The 24489-nt window shown below is 52.1% G+C and overlaps 1 protein-coding gene across 7 annotated transcripts in view; it reads left to right on the top strand.

The window, feature by feature from the left end:
• AKNA (AT-hook transcription factor) overlaps nt 1-24489 on the top strand; it is a 52544-nt gene that overhangs the window by 2902 nt on the left and 25153 nt on the right. For 3 of the 7 annotated variants that reach the window (XM_019719580.2, XM_074330902.1, XM_019719579.2), the window contains exons 2-6: nt 11463-11849; nt 14732-15801; nt 17511-17585; nt 23268-23424; nt 24159-24313. In XM_019719580.2, coding sequence (XP_019575139.2) covers nt 11576-11849; nt 14732-15801; nt 17511-17585; nt 23268-23424; nt 24159-24313 — 1731 coding nt within the window. In that variant the 5' untranslated portion in view covers nt 11463-11575. Of the gene's footprint in view, nt 1-4747; nt 4895-5538; nt 5621-6314; nt 6482-11223; nt 11243-11462; nt 11850-14731; nt 15802-17510; nt 17586-23267; nt 23425-24158; nt 24314-24489 lie in introns of those variants that run through there. The other 4 variants (XM_019719578.2, XM_019719576.2, XM_074330901.1 and 1 more) reach the window with 4 other exon arrangements.

Below are 24489 nucleotides of genomic sequence, written 5' to 3'. Positions count from 1 at the left end.
GTCCTACTATTCCACATGCACACCCCTGAGGAAAGTGTTACCCTTACTCAGTAGATGATGATAATCAGGGAGGTTCAGATACATTTCTAAGGTCAGAACTACCAGATCTGGACCAGGCCTTTCTGCCCCCCACACCTTTGCATTTTCAATTCCTCCATCTCCGCATCCATTTCAGCCTACAGTCCCATCTTGACTCAGATCTTCCATGCCAAGTGCCAGCCTAACTCCATTTTGGTTGTGGAGAGAGACCCCCTGGCTCCCAAGGATGATCCAGCATTGGCCCCTAGGTCCTTGCTGGCATTCTCCCTCCCCCTACCTTATCCCAAGGCTGAGGCTATTCTGGGGGAGGGGCCGGTGATCAAGGCCAGAGTGGGATGCCCACCTGTCAGTCTTTTGGAATCTTGGGACCGCAGCCAAGGACCAAGGACCGGGAAGGGCCTCAGTGTCCAGGAGGCTGCACTCAGCCCTTCTAAGTCAGGGATTCATTTGGAGGGTAACACTGTACTTGATATAGATCCTAATGTGCTGTGTGATTTGGGGCAAGTTGTATGACCTCTCTGTGCCTTTCCTTATCCTTAAATGTCTAGTTATGAGGATCCAATCATGCCATGTCCTAAAATGTTGAGCAGCTAAGGCTGGGATTGCTTTCTTTTTGTGATTTTTACCTATTCCCACATGTTGCATAATGGCTATATGTGTAGGAAAGAACACATAGTATCAGAGTTTAAAAAGAGGAAGAGAGGTGTGGGATGAGAGTTACAGCATGCCGCAGAATGTCAGAGCTGCAAAGGGCCTCGAAGAGCCCAGCCACTCTTCACAGCTTGCATAGGTGGGGAAACCGAGAAGGGTGTGTCCAAGGTCTTCTTAGAACAAAGCACTACACAGATGTGTGGTGGTAGCTTTTCTTTTTAAGAACAGTAAATGCTCATTTTACTCTTATTTTAAAACAACTGTTATTTTTAGAAAATACACATAAGGAAAAAGAGTAAACTTGCCTTAGTTAGAACTAATACCTAATAATAATTATAAACATTTTGGAGCACCTCTCTCTCTTTTTCCTTTTTCTCTCCTCCCCTTTTCCTTCTTCCTTCCCTTCCCTTCCTCCACATTTTATGGTGTGTTTTTTTTTTCCTTAAAGGACTCAAACTAGATATATATGATTTTATAACTGGCTTGTTCACTTAACATATCACATTTTTTATATCACTTCATAGTTTTCTGCAATATGATTGTTAATAGCTGCATAATATTCTTTTGAGGGGAAATATGATTTACTTCAGTGATCCCCTAATACTGGACACTGCAACCTTTTCACCTACTGCAAGGTTCAGTTGCAAAGTGATTAAGTGATACTGTCTGGATTCAGACAGCTTCCCTTCCTGTGAAATGGGCATAGTAATACCTACCTCCTTGGACTGGTATGGGAATTAAATTATGAGATCCAAATCCATGGAAAGGCCTTTACTTAATAGGTAAATGAACTGTTGCTGTTAGCAACGCATTCCTGGCACGTGCACATGTTTTTGTCTTCATGGAGCACGCATTTGGGAATGTGTGTGTGTCTGTATGTGTGCATTTTCCTCAATATGGCCACACTCTCCTTATAACCCATGTTTCAGTTGGCTGAGTAAGGCCTGTTTCCTCCTCTCCTTAAGTATTCAGGATGGGGATGCATTTCTAGCTGGGTCAGTGATCCCTGGAACCGGTTTGGGGGCCACAGGAAAGAGGGTCTCAGGGAGATAGTAGCATTTCTCTCTGCTTGGGAGGGCTGGCTCTCTCCTTTTGTGTATAGGACCCAGAGCTAGAGCTATGGTTGATATTGGGAAAGATCTAGAGCCAGGAAAATTAAACAGTCCTTCAGGGAGCAAGCCATCTGGGCGATTCATGGATATGGCCAAAGTCATTTATATGTGAGCTCTGTGCCAGCTGGGCCCTAGGCCAGGACTTCAGGCACATGCGTAGTCTCATTTATCAATTCCAAGGAGCCTGTAATATCAGTATTACCCCCATCTTGCAGATAAGGACTCAGGGGTTCAGAGTGGTAAGCGACTTTCCCAAGGCCACACAGCTTTTAAGCGAGAGCTTGGAGGTCTCTGACTCCCCACAAAGCCCATGCGCCCTTAAACTCCTGTGCCCTGTAGCCCCCCATCAGCACGGCGTTTCTGCCTGTGTGGGCAGGTGGAGTTAAAGAACCCAGGAAATTCAGTGCTAGAAGGTCATTTCTGATAACCTCAGGGATAATCTCATTAAGCCCTGAGGTTCCAAAACTAAGAGAGGGGAAGCACTTGTCCAGTGTCGCTCAGGCTGGAACCTGGACAGCCACTTCCCAAGCCAGGCTTCCATTGGTTCTTCTGGTTCCACTCCTGAAATCCTCGTGTGCCTCCTGTCAGCCCCACACTCCCTGTGGATTTTCAGCAGCCTGGGCAGGAAGGAGTGGGTGACCTTAGGGTGGGTTTTCATTTCTCTCCCAGGGAAGGGAGCTGTCGGGAGCTCAAGGAGGGGCTGAGGGTTGAATAACAGCTTTTGGCCCCCAGGCCTCCTGAAGTTGCCAGCGCCTGGTTTCCCCTAGGATGGGTGAGAAGGTTATCGGCCCCACAGTACCCTCTGGGCCTCAGGACGTTGTATGAAGGAGTGACTGACTGTCCAGGGCTCATCCCATCAGCCAGTGATGCCCATCCCAGTCTTGGGCTGTGTCCTGGGCTGTACCACAGACTCCGTTTCCAGTCTGGTTAAGGCACGGGCACTTAGGAGGGGCTCAGGAATGATTGAAGGAGGGAAGGAGGGGATGGCTGAGTGGGTGGGCATTGGAAGAGTGGGCGAGGAATGGCCATCGCAGTGTTAGAGCATCATGACCCAGGGGCTGGAGGGAACAAACGGCTGAAGGCTTGCTGGGCTCCTTGGGGAAGGACTGGCAGAGTCGTGCAGACGCAGCCGCACGTGGGCATGCTGCTAGTGTGCTAGCGAAAGTAGCAAGCCCTGGCGGTGGGGACCAAAGGGCTTTTTTGTTTGTTTTTGTGTTGGGTGACCAGGAACTAATCTCTTCCCCATCTCTGGGCCTCCGTTTCCTCCCCTGTGTGGTGGAATCATACTCCTGTCCCGCCCACGTCCCAAGGCTCTTCTTCAGCATCTAGTGTTAGGTAGGATGAGAAAGCATGTTAGAAAACCGAAAGGCTCAGTGCAGAACCAGGGCCTCATTAGAAAGTCAGAACATGGGCTTAGTGAATTGCAATTAGTTGGTAATAAGCTCCACTCCCGATTTAATTGTGCCCAGGTTATTAATTATCTCCGCAGGCTGCAACAGTGTGAGCACCAAGCGTGGCCATTAAAAGTCAGGTCTTTGTGTGTTTGACTCTCTACCGGCACTCACCAGCTTTGTGACCGTGGGCAAGTGGCTTAGAGTCTCTGGGCCTCTGTTTACCACCCCACCCCCCCGTAAAATGAGGATGTTACACCAGCCTCACTGGGTTGTTGTGAGGGTCCACATGCCAGGCGTGGGCAACTGGCTCATCTCGGTAGCTCATCCATCGTATATTACTGTGCTTCTCCTGTGTGTCAGGGCCTGGGCACCGTAATGGTGAGAGCTTAACAGAGCTCCCAATTGTCAGAGAGACAAACCTAACATCTTATTCCAAGAGGCAGTCCCTGAGCAGGGCCCATGGGGCCGAGACCTACAGGTTGCCTGGAAGTTAACAGGGAGAAGAAGTGGAGGTGCGTGATGAGGGGGTACACGACGCATTTGTCCCAGGAACAGCAAGGAGCTGTTGAAGGAGGGTGAGGATGGAGGGAGAAAAGGGGGGAGCAGCGGCCAGGCTATGGAGTTTCATCTTTCTCAGAGCAATGGGCAGCTTCTTTCTCAGACTGTTTTAAGCAGAAAGGGGCCATGTGTGGATGCCTCTGTTTTCGAAAGATCCCTTTGGTGCAGTGGGGGGAATGGATTGCAGAGACCAAGAGCTTTCCAAAAGAGGCTGTTGTAGGAGGCCATGTGGGGTTGCAGAGATGGGGCAGATTCTGGTGAGACTTAGGAAATAAAATCAACAGGAGTTGATGAGGGACTGGTTACGTGAGGGAGAGGGAAGTGTCCCGGATGACGCTCGGGTCTGGCTTGTGCACCTGGGTGGGTTTGGAGGCTGGCCATATAATGAGCCCGGTGTTGGACGTGATGCTTCGGTTAAGTAGAATGTGGCCGGTGGGTGGAGATGGTGTTCCAGGAGGGGCACCACACTAGCAACGGCAGGGAGGAAGGTTGGGAAGGCTTGGGGAAGGCAAAGAGAAGGCAGAGTACACGGGAAGCTGTTTTCCTTGGTGTTAGGCAGCTGCCCCTAAGCTGGGTTTGGGGTTATCCAGGGGCCACGGGGCATGCCTGGCAGTGGCAGCGACCTGGCATTGATGGCAATGCTGCCTGGTTAATGACCAGGGAGGGAGAGAGAGTGAGTGACAAGGTGTCAGGGGAGCCCACCCTGAGCACAATGACCCACATGGTCACCAGAGCTGGCAGGGAGGGGCCTCATTAGGGTTTGGTTGTGCTCCACCTTAGGCTGGGGGCTGTAGGTAGAGCCCCTCCATCCAGATGTGAGTAAAAGGCAGCGGAGAGGTGGAGGGGTGTGGTGATTACCGGGATGAGGGCACCTGGTTCTAACCCTGGCTTTGCCAGATACCCACAGGCTGACCTTGGGAAAATTCATTCATTCATTCATTCATTCATTCATTCATTCATTCATGTTCCAGGCCCTCACTCTGTACTTTGCAGGCGTTACCTCATTGGATCTTGGCAGCAGCCCTGTGCGGTGGTTACTCCTCTTATCCCTGTTTTCCAGATGAAGAAACTGAGGCTTAGAGAGGTGAAAGCTCAAAGGTCACAGAGCTAGCAAGAAGAGGGGCTGAGATTGGAACCCAGGTCTGCATTGACTCTAAGATTCATTTTTCTCTCTTGTACTGGTGGTTCCCAAACCTGGCTGCTCATCAGAGTTACCTGGAGGGCTTTACGGACAATACAGGGGCCAACTTTTTTCCCTTTTCTTTTTGTTTCCTGAATCAGAATCCCCAGATCTTGAGTAGGGCCAGAGTTGGGAGACACACACAAGTGTGGGGACTGGACCCTGAGCCTGCCCCTCCACCCTGGCTCCTGCCTGTCCCCCTGGGTTCCCTCTGCTCTGGGTACATAGTCTTGCTGTTCTCAGAGAAAGCACCGCTGGTTCCCACCTTGCCCTTTGCACTTGCCCTTCCAGAATACTCTGCCACCAGCCCTTCCTGTGGCTTGTTCCTGTCCCTCTCATCCTTCCAGTTCCTTGATGGAATGTCGTCTTCTCACAGAGACCTTTCTGATCATCCCCACTCTCTCCCCAGCTTCCACCAGGGCCACACACCCCAGTCACCTGAGATACTTTAAAATCACTGATGCCCTGAAACCGATTCTGTTGGTCTGAGTGAACCCTAGGCATCGATATGACCAAAAGCAGCCTGGGATATGGGTCACTGCACCATGCTACCCTCTCTGTCTTGTTCACGACTCTCTGTGTTTGTTATTTGTGTCTCCACTAGAGTAGAGCCAGGGCTTGGCCTGTCTTGTGCCCTGCCATAGTCCCAGCTACTTGAAAAGCACCCAGCACACAACAGGAGCTCAGTAAGTACCTGTCAAATGAATGAATGGGATGAGGGGGGCTTGGCAAAAGGCAGCTTGGCCTCTGATGAGCCCTAGGAACAAAAGCGGAAATTTACCCGATCAGTCAATTCCCCACCTCCATGCTGCCTGGAAAATCCCACTGTAGCTACAGGCCCAGCTTAGGGCAAGGACAGTGGGTGGTGTGGCAGGAATCGCTGCAGCCTTGCTGAGGTCATGGGTTGCATATTGGCAGACAGGATAGAGAGTCAGAGCTGGGAGAGTGCCAAGCAAGTGCCATCCATTCTGAGCTCCCATTGTACAGATGGGCACTGAGGCCTTGTGAGAGAGGAGCCTCTGCTAAGGTCACACCCTAGAGGGGAGGGGCTGTGGAAAAAGCTCCTAGCAGGTTGAAGCTGCTGGAGGCCTTCCAGGTTCAGCATTCTAAGTGACCCCGGCTAAGCCTCTGACCTTTTCAGGGCTTTAATCTCCTCAATCGTACTTGGGTTGAGATGTTCCCAAGACCTGACATCGGAAGTTTCCATGAGTCCTTTCCTGAGCAGCGCAGACCCGCAGTGGGCCTGCAAGGGGTTAAGCTCCTCCTGCTCACTCTCACTCTGCAGGCAGACAAACCCCCTCCTTCTGACAAACACTTGTAGGAAATCAGGCTGGGCGCTTCCTGCTTAGGCAAGGCGGCCTCAGCGGCAGCAGGGGCGGGGAGAGGTGGGGAGCGATGCTTGTCTGTGAGCAGCAGCTCCAGCGGGCAGAGCGGCCTGGAGGCGGGCCAGGGCGCCATGGAGGCAGGGGGCTCCCCAGGTTTGGAACAAAGACCTCACACGCAGGTCCTCTGAGCCTGGGCCAGCAGGATGGTGGAGCCCCAGAGAGGTAAGGGAGTGAAAGAGGGCGAGGAAGGAGGCCTCCTTCCCTCTGGGCAGGCCAGTCACAGACACTCTGGGACAGTCCAGGGCGGCTGGACCAGCCCAGCCAGGAAGTTGCAGCTGCGGCAGCTGTATTACTTCTCCTCCAGCTTAGGGGAACCCGGCCCCCAGGCCAAGCGTGGATTTTAGGGGGATTTCCTCAAGCCTCGGGATGGTGGATTCCTATCTGAACTCTGATTCTGATCTCTGGAACTTGGACAAGTGCTGGTCCCTCTCTGTGCCTGGGTGTCCTCATCTGTACATGGAGAGTTAGTCCTACAGGCTGCTAAGGGGCCTCAGACATGATGCACAGATGAGGAGCAGGCCAGGAGGCGACAGAGGGTCCCCCTGAAAGAGTGGCTCCTTCTGCCCCTTAAGGGCACAGACAGAAATGGGGGATGATCCAGCAGACACAGCCCAGCTCCTCAGGCTGATGGGACTGGAGTCCCCAACAGCCAGGGTGCCTTTCCTCTTTCTCCTGGGCCTCGCTGCTGGAGAGAGCTGGGAACAGGAGGGCGGGGGTACATCTGGAGAGGGGAGTGGCTGGTGCTTCTTCATGGGTCTAGTTTCTACACTGCTGGCAGGAACCTCTCGAGAATAATAGGTCTATGCCCGGCCAACTGGTCAGGGAGGGCAGCCAAGTTTGGGGCTCTGACCCCAATAGCCCATCCTTTTTGAAGGAGCCAAGCCACTTGATATAGGGGGTCTTCTTTCCCCTTCCTGCTGCCCTCCTCTCAAGTGCAATGGACTTGGTTTCAGAGTCACGGGCCCTGAGTTTGAATCCTGGGGCTGCACATCCTGGCTGCAACATCTTGTGAGAGCCCACCACCTCTCTGTGGCTCTATTCCCAAATCTGGGAGATGTCAGTGAGGGAGCAGGATGGGCAACCCTGGAAAGCCCTGGCTGGATGGGAAGGGGCTTCAGAAGGCATGGGGTGGGGGAGGTGGGCTGCATGGCTGCAGCTGGCAAAGGAAAACTAGGGAGATGGAGCCATAAAGAGAAGGGTCCTCAGTTTCAGAGTGGCTGTGGGGATAGAGAAGCACTGAGTGGAGGTGGCTGACCCACTCGGGAACTGGAGAGAGAGACCACAAGGGTCTCATAGACCCTTGAGAGAGCCAGGGGTAGGGGTGAGGTGGTGGATGGGGGGACACACAAAAGGAGCAGGGGTGGTATGGGGGGGTTGGTGCTTCCTTGTGGGGCTAGTTTCTCCTGGGCTGGCAGCCCAGACCTTGACGGGACTTGGTGCTAACAGGGCTTTCCTGGACTCAGCGCCCAGCTCACATGGCTGGAGCCTTCACCCAACCCCACTGCCTTTTGGGAGCAGCGCTGCAGCCTTCATGGAGGCTGCCTAGAGCAACCCTGCCTTGTGTTGGTGCTCAAGGACCCCTGCCCGTAGCTGTTCATCAGGCTCCGTTCATACTTTTAGACCTTTGCCTACTGTCCTGTTCCTTCCGCCTGCAGTGCCCTCCCCCATTCTTCTCCCCCAAAACCCTCTTTGTGTCTCAAGCCCAGCTTAAGGCTTCTTTCTTCAATAACCCTTCTGTCCAACCCTCTCCTCTCCCCCACGTTCATTTGAAACTTGGGAATGCTTTTGCTCATTTCTGTATTCTTGTGTCTTGTGCAGTGCTTGGCATACAGTAGCAGGTCCCAGGTTTTTCTTCAAGTTAATTTGCACCCACTGGGTGCTCAATATCTTTATTACTCTGAAATGGGAGCCCAGGGAGGAGGAAGGGGTTAGCACTTCTGAGGCTGTTGCCCTCAGAAGCCAACAAGCCAACCAGGAGCCTCCAAGTTCATTTAGCCACCTGCCAGCCTGCCCCAACGCGGCGATACCCACTTGCTGTAGCAAGAGCCGCTGGCGTTCTCTCCATTTTACAGCGAGGAACAACTCAGCCCAGCCCGTCACCGCGGAGCAGCCGCACTGGCCCGGAACCTGGTCTCCGGACGCCCAGCCGCTTCTCTTTCACAGCAGCCCAGTGAGTGCATGTCCTCGCCCAGCCTGCGGTTGGCATGCGGTTGGCACTCATATATGTTGTTGACTGACAGCTGACTGACCAGTCCCACGCTCCGTGGCACCAAGGGCCATGGCACGCGTGGAAGACAGAGGTCCTGCTCAGGAGAGGCTCACAGGTTTGGGGGCCTGGTGCGCATGTGCAAAACTGCAGCCAGTGACCGCAGCTGCCTCCGACACCCGGCCTCCCTTGGTGAGATTTCTGTGAGGACTGACTCATCCCAGGGGACAGGATGTTCCTCATTGTGCCCCAGAGGCCTCTGTGATTGGCAGGCTGTTCTATGGCACGGCTAGAAAAAGCCCTTTAAAAAATCAAAAAACCACATGCCGTCCCTGGCCCCTTCCTCCTCCTCCGGCAGTGGTTTCAGAACTAATGCAACAGCTCTTAGCACCTCTCACACCTGCCATAGTAGCAGGAGCCAGGAGGCCTCGCCAACCTAACGGGCGGGCCTTGCCTGGGGCACTGGCTTAAAATACAGATTCCTGGGTCCTGTCCCTGAGTCACTAATCTGGCTTTCTTAGGGTTGACCTAGGACTCTGAATTTGTAGAGGACTCTTAAGAGCACTCAAGCTTAAAGCCCACTGGCAGGATTTCCAAGAGAGGTACAGCCCTCTCCCCACCTCCTCCCCAGGGCAGGGAAAAAGAATTAGAGTGGCCCTTCAAAATATGTATTTTCTATTGTACCTTAAAAATCCTTTTTTGGATATATTGTTTCTAATACATATAATGTGTTAGCATGAGCATACATGTATATAAAGTTATAGGAAATATATATTAGGTATGCCAGCAGATATATATTTTTACTGATAAGTGGTGTGATTAAAAAAAAAAATTGGAAACCCCTGGGCCAAAACTGCCAGTTCTAAATCTTGCTCTGTGACTAAGCAGCTGGGTGATCTTGGCCAAGTCACTATTCCATGTTGAGTTTTGGTTTTCTCATCTGAAAAATAGGTTTCCTGTGACCCACTTAGCTGTTTGGGGTGCGGGCAGGTTGGGAACATGCAGGTAAAGCTTCTCGGGCAGGCTGGCAAGAGCAGACACAGCATATGGGGCCTCCATGGGCATGCTCAGCGTAATGTGCAGGAAATTCTGGGCGAGAGGAATATGAAGTGGGGAGGATGAACCCCCGCCCAAGGAGCAGGGGTTGCAGCCAGAGGGGGGAGAATGTTCCTCCCTGCCCCAGCCCTTGAGCAGGCTGCAGCCTTTCTCCAGCTACATGGTCCCCGGGGTACTTTCTATGCAGACATAGTTGCCTTCTGATTTTTCTCAACAGTACAAATCAGGCTCTGACCAAGACCCAAGTGCTCCCGAGGCTGCCGGGACAAACAGCTGACTGGCCTCGAGGCCTGGAGTTACACTCTATTGACTCCACGGCATAGAGGGAGGAGCCTGGACCTGGGCCACAAGGGGCCCTGTACCCCAGCCTTATCCTGGCTGACATGTGGCTTCAGGCAAGGCCCCTCTGCTCTCTGGGCCTCCGTTTTCCCAGGTTTGGATGAGCTTCTGGAAGCCCCTCTCACTCCCTGTGTGGGACCATGTCTGCTGCTCTCTCAGCTTTGTGTTTCCAGAGCTCCGTGTGGTACTGGGCACAGAGGAGGTGCTTTAGGAGTGTGGGCCATAGCAGGAGAATGGGGAAGACGGAGGCAAGAGGAGAAGAGAGAGAGAAGGAAAAGAGGGAAAGGAAGTGAGGATAGAGCAGCCGGAGAGGAACTTCGAAGCCACATTACCATGTGCTCTCCCATGTCTGGGACGCCCTTCAGATGCCTCAACAGGACCTGCAAGGGTCTGGGCACCACCTCTCCTTGCCCACACTCTCTGCCATCAAAGTGCCCAGCCCCTGCCCCTCCATACCACAGCCTTCAGGAAACCACTTCCATGCCCGCCTCCTGCCGTCAGGCTTTTGTGCTCGCTGGTCCCCTTGTCTGAAATGCTTTTTTTAAAAAACTGAGGTGAAATTCATATAATATAAAATTAACCATCTTAAAGTGAACAATTCAGTGGCATCTTATGTATTTATAATATTGTACAACCACCACCTGTATCTAGTTCCAAAACATTGTCATCACCCCACAAGGGAAGCTGTGCCCATTAAGCAGTCTCTGCCCAGTCCCCTCTCCCTCGGTCCCTGGTGACCACCAATCTGCTTTCTCTCTCATGCATTTACCTATTCTGGATATTTCATGTAAATGGACTCATACTGTACACGACCGTTTGTGTCTGGCTTCTTTCACGTAGCATAACGTTTTCGAGGTTCATCCGTGTTGTAGCACGTGTCAGCACTTCATTGCTCTTTATGGCTGATTAATAGTACATTGTATGTGTAAACCACACATTGTTTACCCATTCATCGTTGATGGACGTTTGGGTTTCCACCTTTTGGCTATTTGGATAGTGCTGCCATGAACATGTGTGTACATGTGTTTGTTTGAGTGCCTGTTTTCAATTATTTGGGGTACTGGAATGCTCTTTCACCATCCCCCCACTCCCGATCTGAATTCTTACCCAAGGAGTGTCAGGAAGGTTCTCAGAGGAAGTGGCTTCTAAATAGGACCCTCTCTGACTTCCTAGGCCTGCACTGGACTCTTGACACCACCCTCTTCCGCCATCATCCTTCCCCATTGCTCTGGGCTGGTGCCCTGCACCCACACACAGAGCCTGGCACAAGGTAACAATTGCCAGCACGCATCCAACCCCTGGCTCCTCACCCTGTATCTCAGGTAATTATACGCACTCTTGATGGAGAGATGAATTATTATCCCAGTTTTACTGATGAAAATGAAAACAGAGTGACTTGCCCAAGGTCACAGAGCTTCAAGGGGATGGAGCCAGGAGCTGAACCAGGGCTGTCTGATCCAGAGTTCCTGCTGGTAACTTCTTGTTCTAAAGAAAGGAGGGGACTCAAGGATTAATGCTGTTCCTTGATTGTGTCCCCGACAGGCCTCAGGCAGGATGGCTGGTGCTGAGAGGAGCCAGTGGTGACTCTGGTGCCCATAGTGGCAGCTCCATCTCCTGAAGATGAAGTGGCCCAGGTGAAGCGCAGACCAGGCCTAATGGCCAGCTCAGGGACAGAGGTCCACTGGGCCCAGCCCGGCCTGGGGAAGGGGCCCCAGCGGCGGCGCTGGGCCTGGGCCGAGGAGGGAAAGGATGCTGATGGGAGTGGTCCACACAGCTGGGGAGAAGAAAGACCCTTTCCCAATGCCACCAGCCCCGAGCTCCTGGAGGACTTCCGCCTGGCCCAGCAGCGCCTGCAGCCACTGGAGTGGGGCCTGGAGCTGCAGCCCGATGGGTGCCAGGATTCCGAATCAGGAGAGTCTACGGAAGAGGGTGAGAGTGACTCCCTCAAACCTCACAGTGGTATCCCCCAATCATCCCACTTTCTGGTGGGAGGTGGGGAGTGGGAGGGATTTTAGCAAAAAATATAATTAAAATCTATGAAGTTTATAATTAAAATTTTTTAAAGATTTAAATTATGTAAGTGATAGTCTTCATTGCAGAAAAATCAGAAAGCGTCAGCAAAAAGAGGAAAAACTGAAAATTACTTAATATCCAGGTGGCTCTTTTCCATATGTATATGTGCAAACGTAATATGAATATGGAACAGTATTTTAGAAACTATATTGTAACCTGTTTTGTTTTTTGTAATTTAATAGACATGAACATTTTTGCAGCTCATGGAATATTCTTGCACAGTCATTCCTAATGCCTGACTAGGAATTCCATGGTGTGGATATTCTGAAATTTGTTCAGCCAGTCTCTTTCTGCTGGGCATTTAGTTAGCTTCTGTTCTTTTACTATTATAAATAATGCAGAGATGTATGTTATCAGCACATCTTTGTACATTTGATTTGATAATAACCTGGGTAATTTAACTTGCTTGGTCCAGGGGTTATGCCCATTTTTAAGATTTTGTAAGATCCCAGTTAGCAATGGTATTGTTGGCATTCCCTGTTTTGCAAAGTAACAGTTCCCTCTGCATCAAGACCAACTTAGATTAGCCTCCTTGTTTGGCTTCGCAAGTCCCTTCTCCTCTCGGAATCTTGGTTTCCCCATCTGTGAAATGGTAGTAATAATACCATTGAGAATAGGAAGAACTTGATGCGTGGTACCTATTGCTCTTTGAGTACAAATGAAATGCCTGTCTTAGGATTCTGCAATTCAGGCAGGCCCCGTGAGCGGTACAGAAGCCATTAGGCTGGTAGTGCGTTGTGCCATGACCCAAAGTTCCTCATGTCAGGCTCGCCCACAGCTACCCTCTAGGGAGCCATTTCTGAGCTCTCCCTCAGGGAATGGGATGCACCGGGATCAAAGGGCGGGGCATCTCTTCCTGAGATCACATGGTAACTCCCTGCTATGATGTAACACCTGCTGGCATGTCCTGTGCCCTTACTGTGTGCCAGGTGCAGGGCTAGGCAGAGCCTGGGACTTGTCTCCTTCCCTCCTCACTATCCTCTGCCAGGTAGGAGGGACTAGCCTCCAGTCTGAGTAAGGACCGCCAGAGAGGTCAGCTCCTTGCCCATGATTCCCAGTGAGGGATCAGAGGAGCCTGGATTGATCTCAGGGCCCCCTGGCTCCAAAGCCCACTCCCTTCATCCCACTGCATGAACCCTAGTAGCAGAAACTAACTTGCCTCCGTGGCTGGGACCTGGGTTCTAGGTCCGGGACTGCTCTGAGCCACTGTGTGATCTTTGGCAAGATACTTAACCTCTCTTGACTTCGAGTGTCTGCTGTAAACAAGAGAGACTTGTTGAAGGAGATTTTAAGGAGTTGAAGGATCTGGAGGTACCAAGCGTAGGGGAAAGAGCATAGGGAGCAGGGAGTGATACAAGGGTTATGATAACGGTGCATCTGGGCAGAGCAGAGAGTCTATTCTTGGCGGTATGCAGCTGTGTCTCATGTAGCTTTGGCTCTATCCCAGAGGCTGACATAGGACCTAGGAATGAGTAGGTGCTCAGTAAACATTGACTATGCAGCCAATGGTGCATCACTGGACGATAAATGGGTCAGTGGGTGATGGATGGATGAGTGGCTGGGAGGATAGGTAGATGGATAGATAGATGGGTGAGTGGGTGTTGGATGGGTGAATGGATGGATGGGTGGATAGGTAGATGGATAGATAGATGGGTGAGTGGGTGTTGGATGGATGAATGGATGGGTGGGTGGATGGATGAATATTTCTTGAGCACCCACTATGTAGTAAGTACAACAACTATGCATTTTCTGGGAACATTGCATACCTTATTGTCCTCCTTTCCCTTCCTTCTTTCCTTCCTTTCATTTAGTCCACAAGTATTGAGCAGCCACTCTGCAAATACAATAGTAAATAAAAATAGAGGGTGTCCTTACCCTCATGGAGCTTATAGTGTAGTGGGGGAGAAAATTTTTAATGATACAATCACATGAATAAGTGGAAAACTGCAGTTGGGATAAGTATTTCAGAGTAAAGGTATTCAATCCCGTGAAAGCCTATTAAGGGAGAATTGGACCTAGTAAGGAAGATCTGAGACTTCCTCGATGAGGTCAAGATTGAGCTAATGCCTGAAGGACAAATAGGAGTTAACTGGCCAAGGGAGGGAAAGAGGACCCTGGGAGAGGGATCAGCACGTGTGAGGCCGTGTGGTGGGAGAGGATGTGCATGGCTAGAGCAGAGAGAGACTGAGGGGGACCCTGGAGAGAAGTAGATCAGGAGAGCTCATGGGGGCTGGAGGCAGGGTCCTTGGAACCATATTAAAGGTTCAGCTGTATCCTGGGAACAACAGGAAAATATTGATAAGTTTTCAGATGGGGGACGAGGGTGACTGAGGAGACGACGAGGTGGCTACTGCAGAGGTCCAGGTGAGAGAGGATGTTGTCTGGGGCACAGGTGGTGGTAGTGGGCTTAAGAGCAGCAGGAGGTGAGTCTGACAGCTCTGTAGGAGGTGATGATGACGGATTTGATTAAAGGGTTAGGGGGAGACAGATGGCAAAGTGCCTCCCGGATTTCTGGCTTGTGCAGCTGGATGGGATGGTGTTGCTATTTACTGAGACAGGAAACATGGGGGACAACCAGGTTTGAGGTTTGAGTTTGGAGGACCTTTAAGACAACTAGAGGAGGTGTTAGGTAAGTACGTGGCCATGTGGGGGCTCACTGGGAGGGGTGAAATGACTTAGGCAACATTCCACGGTGAGTCCAGACCTGACATATACTAAGCAATGACCTCTCTTTCCAGAGTGTGAAGCAGAGGATGGGGACAGCCCAGAAAGTTCCAACTTGCCTCTCAACTGGCTCCCTAAGCAGGATCCTCAACTGGACATGACAGAAGAGGAGCCAGATGTGGCCCTCAGAGATCATGAGGCTGAGGAAGCTGGAAAGAGCTCCCCAAAGTTGGGGTATGAGACTGGTCTCTGCTCTGGAAACAATGGAAGCACCAGCCCTATGCGTCGTCTGGGGTGGGATCAGGCCCCACCTCGGGTGGCCTCTGACAAACAAGCCAGTGGAAACAAACTTCCAGAACATTCTGAGGTCAACCCAACTGTTGACCTCAGCCCTGCAAGGTCCTGGAGCAGTGGGACTGTAAGCCTCGACCACCCTAGTGAGAGTGTTGACTCTACCTGGGAAGGAGAGGCTGATGACGCCCAGCCCACTGCCCTAACAGAAGCTTTACCACAGAGCCCCAGCCACCGCCTCCGACACTCAGATGACACAACTGGAGGGAGCGTCGCTCTGGCAACCCCCACGGAATTCCAGGGCTCGTCAGCAACCCCAGCCCAGAGCCTGCAGTGTCCTGCACATAGATGGAGGAGAGAAACTACCAGCTTCTCCTGCCCTCAGCCCGGGGACCAAGCCTGGAAGCGGACACGGATATCACCTAAGGTGCTGCCTTCCCGATTCACCGGCTCCATCAGCCCCCTGAACTCTCCGCCTAGGCCAGCTCAGCAGGACAGGCTGCCACCCAGGCAGGGAGCCACTCTGGCTGGCCACTCATCTTCTGATGCCCCCAAGTACGGCCAGGGGCGGCTGAACTACCCACTCCCTGATTTCTCCAAGGTGGGACCCCGGGTGAAGTTCCCTAAAGATGAGAGTTACCGCCCTCCCAAGTCTAGGAGCCACAGTAGGCAGCCTAGGGACCCTGTGAGGCCACTGATCTTCAAGTCACCTGCTGAGATTGTGCGGGAGGTGCTGTTGAGCAGTGAAGAAGCCTGCCTGGGAAAGGACCCACCTTCTTCCCACCACATCACCAGGGTACCTCAAGAATTTCAGACGCCTGAACAAGCCACCAAGCTGGTCCATCAGCTCCAGGTAAGCTGGACTCATTTCTAAAGGTGTGTCACCAAGGCACCTGCTGGCCTGGGTGGTTTGGAAGCTGGTTGGAATGGGGGGGGCTTGGGCTGGCCCAGGAGCCCCCTGCTGGTGGAGAGAGGGTTGTACCCCAAGCCATGATGAGTCCCTAGCCCTTTGCTCAGAAAGAACAGTGATTGCGCTCATGCTACAAAGATAGTCCGTGTTTGTTTGTTTTTAACTTCTGCTGTGAAAACATTTGAAGCATATACAAGAGCGAAAATCATATAATGAGTCCTCCTGTCTCCGTCACCTGGCTTCCACCCATATACCCATCACCCAGCCCCTGGCAACTTTTTCATCTATGGCTTCACCCTTTCCCCCACTCACCCTACCGGAGTATTTTGAAACAAATTTCAGGCATCAGATCATATGATTCAAAAATATTTGAGAATGTATGTCTAAAGATAAGGATTCTACCTTGAACGTAACCACAGTACCATCATCATACCTAAAAGTTAACACCCGTTCCTTAATATTACCCAATATGCAGTCAGTGTTCACATCGCCCTGTGTGTCTCATACATGGCCTGTTTGTTTCAGTTGGTTTGAATCAGGATCCAAACACAGCTCACATATTGCATTTGGCCATTGTGTCTTTCAAGTCTCTCCCCCATCTTTTTTTTTTCCATTTTTCTTCCTTGTAATTTATTTGTTGAGGAACCAGTTCTGTCCTGTAGAGTCTCCCATTTGCTGATGCATCCTTTGGTGTCTCTTCTTATGCCCATTGTCCTCTCTCTGTCCTGCATATTGTCAGTTCAGAGCGAGAGGTTTTTTCAGGTTGTAATCCCCTGTTTATTTCCCCTCCAGGCCATGAGCACCATGTGGGTAGGGAGTATGGGGCAACCGCACATCACGGGTGGTCCCTTCAGGAGGCAGGGGATGCCTGCTGCCCTCTCATCTGATGTGAGCGGCCGCTGATGGTCATTGCCTTGATTCAGTCCTTCATTTGGGGTGACGGATGGTAGTATTCAATGCTCTCATTCCTTCTGCATTCTTGTTCACATGGGAAAGATGGGAGAAATGCTTGATGCCGTCCTTCTAATTACCAGTTTTCAGAACAATGCGTCAGTTCCCTAGCATCCTTCAAAGGTGACCGTGACATTTATTTTTGCTTTTCCCCTGTAATGACTTGTTTTAATGAAACTCTTCAGTTTTAAGGCAAATAGTGACTGAGTAGATGCAACTGTAATTTTCAAGTCTTCGATTTTTCTACCCAGGAGACCTTTGATGATTCATTCATTCAGCCATTAAAAATTACCTATGAAGCACATACTACTTAAGCTGGAAATAGGGCAGCGGGGAAGACAGATGCGGGCCTTACCCACAGAGCCCAGAGATGGGCAGGGAATTTGGAAGCAAGTAGTTACAGTCCTCTGTGATGGGGTTTTGGAACCAAGGTAAAGCAGCCCAGAAGCCCTCCTCCATGACTCACTGTCTGAGTTGGTGGAAGGGGACGGTGGATGAGCTGTCCTGTTACCTCTGGCATTCCAGAATTTGACCGTGGAGGTCTGCATTGCATGTGAGCCTGAAAAGATCTGCTCCGCTCCCATCACTGAGCTCTTTCACTTTGAGGAACCCAGAAGCCCCTTTTGGGGGGCAGGTTTCCTATGAAGAGCCTCACAGCAAGGAGCCTGGGTGGGTAACTGCTTTGCTCTCCTCTCCTGCAGGAGGACTACCACAAGCTCCTCACCAAGTATGCAGAGGCCGAGAACACCATTGACCAGCTGCGCCTGGGGGCCAAGGTACCTGGCTGGACTGGCGGGGAGGTGTGGGCCCTGGCCCCTTGGAGATGACACTTTCCCATAGTCTTCGAGAGGGGCCACTGCCTCCTGCCGCATGAGACGCTAGGGATAGTGAAACTCTGTCCTTCCTTGTTTTATGACAATGTCACTCATTCTGTAACCCTGTGCGGTGGTCTCCTAGCTCAGTCCCCTTTACTGTTGATGAGCTTTGACAACCTTGAATCCTAGAATCTAGGGTGCCCAGGAATTTTCACCAGAAGCTCTCTCCTTCTAAATGAGCTCTGGGGTAAGATCCCCTGGGCTTGATTCCTGAATCCATCACTGATCAGCTCTGTGACCTTAAGGAAGTTACTCGGGCTCTCTGAGCCTCAAGGGAGTAGCACAGAATTTCTGCTCAGCCCCTGGTGCTTATTTCCTGGGCCTGATCCTTCCTTGATCACAACTTTGCCTTTCTTCTTCCCCACCATTCACTACAGCCTCTCCCCTCATCCCCTGACTGAATGTCGAATGATTGCCAAGTGTGTGGCAGGGGGAACGTGGAGGGGAAATCCATCCACCCCATAGAGCTGGCTGCCATCCTGCCCAGCCCCCACCCAGACTTGGGCAGAGGCTGTGAATTCTGCATATGAAATCTTCCCCTTTTCTGGGGTCAGGCAGGAAGTGAGACCTGTGGCAGCCCCTTGCGGCTTCCTGCCTTCCTCCCACCCTACTATTGCCCCATCAGGTAGCAGTGGAGGGAGGGGGTGGCAGCTGAGGTGCAGAGATGCAGACCCTTCCTCTCCCGTGCCTCCTCTCTCAGGACCCCCACGTGGGCCTGCCTCTGTGATGCTCCAGGACCCCTTCTCCTGCCACCGTGCTGCTCTCAGCCATCTAGAAATGCCTCTGTGAAGTGTGGGCGGAGGCAGCCATGATGAGAAAACGGAAGGGGCCCTGTCCTTGGAGCAGTTCTCTGCGTCCCCACCCTGGCCTCACACACAGGCAGCTCCCTTCCCATCCCAACCTCCTTGGACACATCTATAAAGGGGGTGAAGCCTCCCTCCCTCCTGTAAGGGGACAGGATCCACCTGGCATCTTAAGCCTCTTTACATCTCTGAACTGCTGAGCAAGATTCAGGGGTGGAAGGGCCAGGGGAGTTGGGGAGGACAGGAGAGGGAGCTTGGTGAGGCATCCTCTCCAGGGAAACCACATTCTCATGGCTGCAGATGCCTAGAATTTCTGAGGGTAAAGAAACTGTTCATCAGGCCCAAACCCTCAGCTCCCCATCTTACAGATCAGGGAACTGGGACCTCCAGAGGGGCAGAGCCTGCTAAAGGTCATGGTCAGAGGCAGAGGCTTGAGGCATCTCCTCCCACCCTCCTTTCCTTCCTTCCTCCTTTACTCATTTAAGAGAATGAGTCAGTACATGGGAAGCACAGACCTGGCACCTGGCAAGGCCTTTCTTACAGACAGGGAATGTTATTATTATGAATAGTATTAATATAAAGGTGTTTATTGGGTGCCCATGTGCCTGGCATAGTGTGGGCACGGGCAGGGGTGGATGGAGCAGAGCCGTGGTACCTCCTCTCATGGGTGCTTTCCCAACCCAGGGGGGACTCGGGTCTCCCGATATGCAGTCGCCTCAGCCAGGGTCATGGCTGGAGACAGACCCCTGTCTCCGGTGTGAGGGGAGTGCAGGAGGGAAGGTGGGAGAGGCTGGGAGTGGTTCAGTGCCAGCTCACCCACTCCCACTTTCTGGAAAAATGACTCCTTGGCCGCGGCTTCTCCTCAAGAGAAGGGCAAGCACAGGTCATTTGAACTCTTCCAGGAGCAGGACAATATGCTCCTGGACCCCCAGTCTCACAGCCACCCTGGGGAGCAGTAAGGGCAGAGCTCACCATCCCCGCGTGCTAAGGAGGACAGGAAGCCCAGGTGGGGAGGGGACTCGCCCTGTCCCATGGGGCCTAGGGCTTCCGGCCAGGCTTCTCACTCTGCCCAGGGCTCTGTAGACTCGTGAGATGTGCAGAGGCTTCCTGCTCAGAGCCCCTGTGAGGGAGGTGGAAGCGTTCCTGCTCCCTCAGGCTGAGCAGGTGGGCGTGGTCTCCCTGGATCTGCTGAGCCCCTCACTCTGATCAGAGCTCTCTGGGGAGACTGGACCCACGTGGGAGAGGGCCAGGCTGGGGATGTTGCCCAGGGCACCCAGGCCAGGCCTGGCAGTGGGTAGCCAGCAACAGTGTGGGCCCAGGGGAAAGAGACTGGCCTTTGCTGAGCAGTGAAACAGGGCCAGGCCCAGGCTAAGGACATACAATCGTCACCTCATTTGATCCTCTTCACAAGAGGAAACTGAGGCTCAGCCAGGTGGAATGGTGTGCTCAACGTCCCACAGCTGGTAAGGGATTAAACGCTGAGGATTAAACCTAGGTCTGCTTGATTCTAAAGTGCTTGATTTCCCATGTCTGGGTGAGCCTCACGGGCCCTGGCACCGGGTCTGTTGCAGACTCTTAGGGATGAAGCAGAATAATGATGTTATAGTGATAATAACAAGACTCATGAGTCATGTTTACTGACCAGTCCTAAGTAATTTACTGTTGGGGAAACTGAGGCACGGAGCGGGTAAGTCATTTGCCCAAGATCACTCAATAAATAGGTGCCAGAGCTGGGGTTGAGCCTGGCAGTCTGGCTCCAAAGCCCACTATTTATACGAGTCTCTAGCACAGCCAGACTCTGAAGGTTCTACAACTGGGGAGTCCCACTGCCTGGCCTGGGAGCACCACTGTATCCAGACTGGGTGGGGGCAGGGAGCCTGGGCTGGTCAGGAGTTACTTCTGGGCTCTATTCTCTACACCAGCTTACAGCCAGAGTTTTTGGTGACCTCACATATTCGCTGTGCTCATCACCTCCCCCCAGCCTCAGTCCCCCACCTCAGCTGCCTCTCAGCTGCTGGGGGATCTGTGAGGCTGAGGAGACTAGAAATTACCCCAGAAAGAACAGGGGGGTGACATAAAACTGCCTTTCGTAGAGTGTATGTTCTGATGAGACCTTGTTGGTCCAGAAAATCCTAACGGAGATGGGGAGGGGCGAGGGTGGGGAGAAGGTGAGGAAGGGGTGGGGGAGGCAAGAGAGGTTGTGTTCAGAGGAGCTGGGGAAACATTTCCTGTTCTCTCCACTCCCTCCCCCTCCTTGCCCCATTCATAAAGCCCATTAGCATTTTAAAGGCTGTGGGAAACCCATCTGTGCAGAGAAGAGTGAATTTTTAACCCAAAGTTTCCCACACTCACTGATTAACCCCCTTGAGGGAGCTAGTCAAGCCTCAGGGAGCATCATGGATCACCCTGGCTTAAAAGGGGTGCTCTGAAGCCAGGGGTGGGCCCACGTATGTCAGCTGGGAGGCAGCTCAGCAGCTGCCCACAGCTCCCCTCAGCTCCCCTCTTCAGGGCATCTGCACAAGGCTTTGGACCCCTGCTTCAAGATCCTCTAATTCCTGAAACAATGGGGGGCCCTCAGTGCTCGAAGCTGCTAGTTCCTGTTGCTCCCTAGGTTGGGCCTTGGTGGGCCTGGCCTGAGGCTGGGGGCAGGGACCAGAGGGAAGGGAAGAACATGGAGGGCTGGGCTTCCCCCAGTTCTGGGTCACGTTGGTTGGGAGAAGAGGGGTGTTGATGGGCAAGCCCCCACCAGCGGGCCTGAGCAGATGGCTGAGGGGATTATTAAAATCCAGCTTTGTTCTCATCAGAGGCTGGGCCTGAAAGAGGAAGAGGCAGCTGGAGGCGCGGAGTGGGGGTATGGGGTTGGGGAGGGGGCGTACCCAAGCAATGCAGGGTCATTGTCCTTCACTTTGGAGCAGATTTTTCTGCCAGGACCAGGACATAAAGAGCAGCTGAGGCAGGGAGAGGCTGCCTGTGGGAGCTAGGGAGCTCTTTTCACCAGGCCCACCCTAAACTGCCCACTCCTAACCTGGGGACATCATAAGGAGCAGGGGGCACTAAGGCACCACCCACAGGGGCGTGGCTTTTCCAGGGACCTGCGTCTGGGAGTGATGGCGGTGATGAATGTGCTAGTGGTGGTGATGGTGATAATGGTGGTGATGGCGATGATGGATGTGAGGGTGGTGGCTGCTGTTTACTGAGCACTCACTTTGTATACAGAGCGGTGGTTAAGTCAGCGACTCTAGGACTCACAAGTAGAGGTTAATCCAGGCTCTGCACAGCTCCCACGCTGAACTAGGGCTCAGCAAACTTTCTCTGCAGAGGGCCAGATAGTGAATATTTTCAGCTTTGTGGACCACACAGTCTCTATGGTAACCGCTCAACTAGGCAGTTGTTGCCAGAAAGCAACTCGTAAACAAACGAGCATGTCTGTGTTCACTAAAATCTTATTCACAAAATCAGACCATAGTTTGCCAGCGCTGCTCTAAACCACTATATGGTACGTGGGTCTCTCTAATTCTGAGTTTTGGCCACCGGCCTGACCAGACTTCTCTCTCACACACCCGGATATCCACGGGAAATCCATCCTCAGTGAGAGAGATCTGCTATACCTGAGAGAGTAGTTCATTCACCTGTGATTTACTCTAATTCACTCAAACAGCCATTAATTGCTGATATTATCAATGTAATAGTTATTATTGGAAATGTTTTTGTTGTCGTGATGTGGAATTAACCCCTGGGCGTTCACAAAAGGTGAAAGCATTCACAGACTCCAAAGTGGGAAAGCAAAGGAAGTTTTTATTAAAGTTAGGAAGAGAGAAATCCTGGCAGACTCCTTTGCCAGGGCACCTAACTTCAGCTTAGCTTTCTCTTATAGAAGAAAGGGGGAGTCAGGAAGGTCTGAGGGCTGACATCCTTCCTGGGGTCTGGTCTGTTTGAAGACGATGTTATCTCCAGATTCTGGACTCGGACTTGGCCATAGCAGCCTGGGACTTGAATGCATCACCAGTAAAAACCTGCAAGAAGTTGTCAATTGGATTCCAGTGTCTGGGTGCCTAAGGATTAAGAAATTGCTCTTTCCCAGGTTAGGATGTTGTTAATTAACGAGGTATGGGGAGCCTTGAGAAAGGGAACAGAGTTCTTCAGCTAATCAGTGAGGGAAGAACAAAGAGAACACAGATGAATATCAGGATGGATCAAACAGCAAACAAACTAAGTCTAATTACAGGTGGCTCGATAGCTATGCAGTGAGTTAAACTGCAAACTAGCTAAGTTTAACTGTGTTCTTGATTCCCTGAATTTCACCCTTACATTTATTAGCAAATATTAATTATTATACCATTATAATATACTCATTGCATGTTAAATATTATGTTAATTATAATATTATGGTTATATTATAACAAACATGATTAATAAAATTCTTAATATAAAAACTGGAGACTTTGAGGTCAAAGCCAAGTTATAATCCCAGGCCAAGGATTTATTGGCTGGAGGTTTTGAGTTAGTGACTTAACCTTTCTGAGTCTCAGCTTTCTCTTCTGTAAAATGGGGATGATGGTCCCTGCCTGCCTCCCTTTTAGGACTGCCATAAAGAGGAAATGAAATGTAAGCCCTTAGCCCAGTGTTTGGTCCCCACCCAAGGGCTCCAGTAAAAGGTAGCATTTATGATCACAGGCGTGTTTGTTGAGTGCCTGAGTGAGGGTGTCAATGAAGATGAAGCCTGTGGAGTGGGTTTGCCCCACCCCTGACTTGGCTCCATCCCTGCCTCTCTCCCCGACAGGTGAACCTGTACTCCGACCCGCCCCAACCCAGCCACAGCATCCACACAGGGACCGTGCCCCAGGGGACCAAGGTCTTGTCCTTCACCATCCCACAGCCCCATTCTGTGGAGCGGTGGCCTGGCCCTACTGAGGCTCCACAAGCTTCTGAGGCCTCAGGTGAGTCTGGGACAGGACATGGCTGGAGGGCTCATTCTGCCTGTGATCCTGTTCTGGAGGCACTTGCTTCACCTGGGGTGGCACTGGCTTCAGGCTGGGGGAAGCAGGGAGGTGTGTGAGGCCCCTCTCTGGCCCCTTTGACGTGAAGAGGTCAAATGGAGATGTAAGAAGTGTCCTGCTCTAAGCCAGAGCATGCTGCGCGAAGTCCTCATTCTGCCGCTTAGCAGCTGGGGGATCTCGGGCGCGTTGTATGACAAAGGGCGTTGTCACTGTGGAGCCCATATGGGAGCCAGGCCCTGTGCCCCGCCTTGCCACACATGATCCTAGTTAAAGCCCCACGTCAGCCTGGAGCGGTATGTGCTCCACTGACAGTTACAGAGACCAAGGCTCAGAGAGGTGAGCACATGCAGATGGTCACACTGCTCTAAGGGAGAGGCTGGGATTTGAACCTGCACCCTTGTGAGTTAGAACTCACACTATTGCCTGGGAACCCGAGGCCTGGCTTGGCTCCAGCTGTGTGATCCAGGGCAGATCCCGGCCTTGTTGTCTCCTGTAAATGGGGACAGCACTGCCCAGCCCAGCCACTCCCATGGGCCTGTGTGAAGACGGCCTGATCGTGAAATGACTGAGCTATAACTTCATGATGGAGGCAGTGGTTTTGAGGTGAGGCATCAGTCTCTCAGTCCCAGCAATGGCTGGGCTTGGCCCCAGTGTTCAGTGGTTGTGTATTACAGGGTGGTCGTCAGCTCGAGGAGACATGAGCCCCTCCTCACCCACCAGTACGCCCACCCCAGGGTGGCTTCCGGAGAACCTGGGCATCGCCCAGGACCAGCCCTCAGCAGAGCGGACCCAGGTGCTGACTTCTCAGGCCAGCCGGTTCCTGGCCAAGGTGAGTGGAGCCCCGGCTTTGCCAGAAGAGACATAAGTCACCTGGAGAAAGCAGAGCCTCTGCCTCCTTGGATGAGAGGCTCTCTGTCACTGCCCTGCCAGAGTTAACTTGCTCATTTCAAAAACACAAGCCTCTCCCCTGGTTTTAGAGGCCGCATGGCTCCAGCTTCCTCTTTG

Source organism: Rhinolophus sinicus, linkage group LG04, assembly GCF_036562045.2.
Source record: "Rhinolophus sinicus isolate RSC01 linkage group LG04, ASM3656204v1, whole genome shotgun sequence".
Taxonomy (NCBI): domain Eukaryota; kingdom Metazoa; phylum Chordata; class Mammalia; order Chiroptera; family Rhinolophidae; genus Rhinolophus; species Rhinolophus sinicus.
This window is presented reverse-complemented; position numbering and strand designations above follow the sequence as displayed.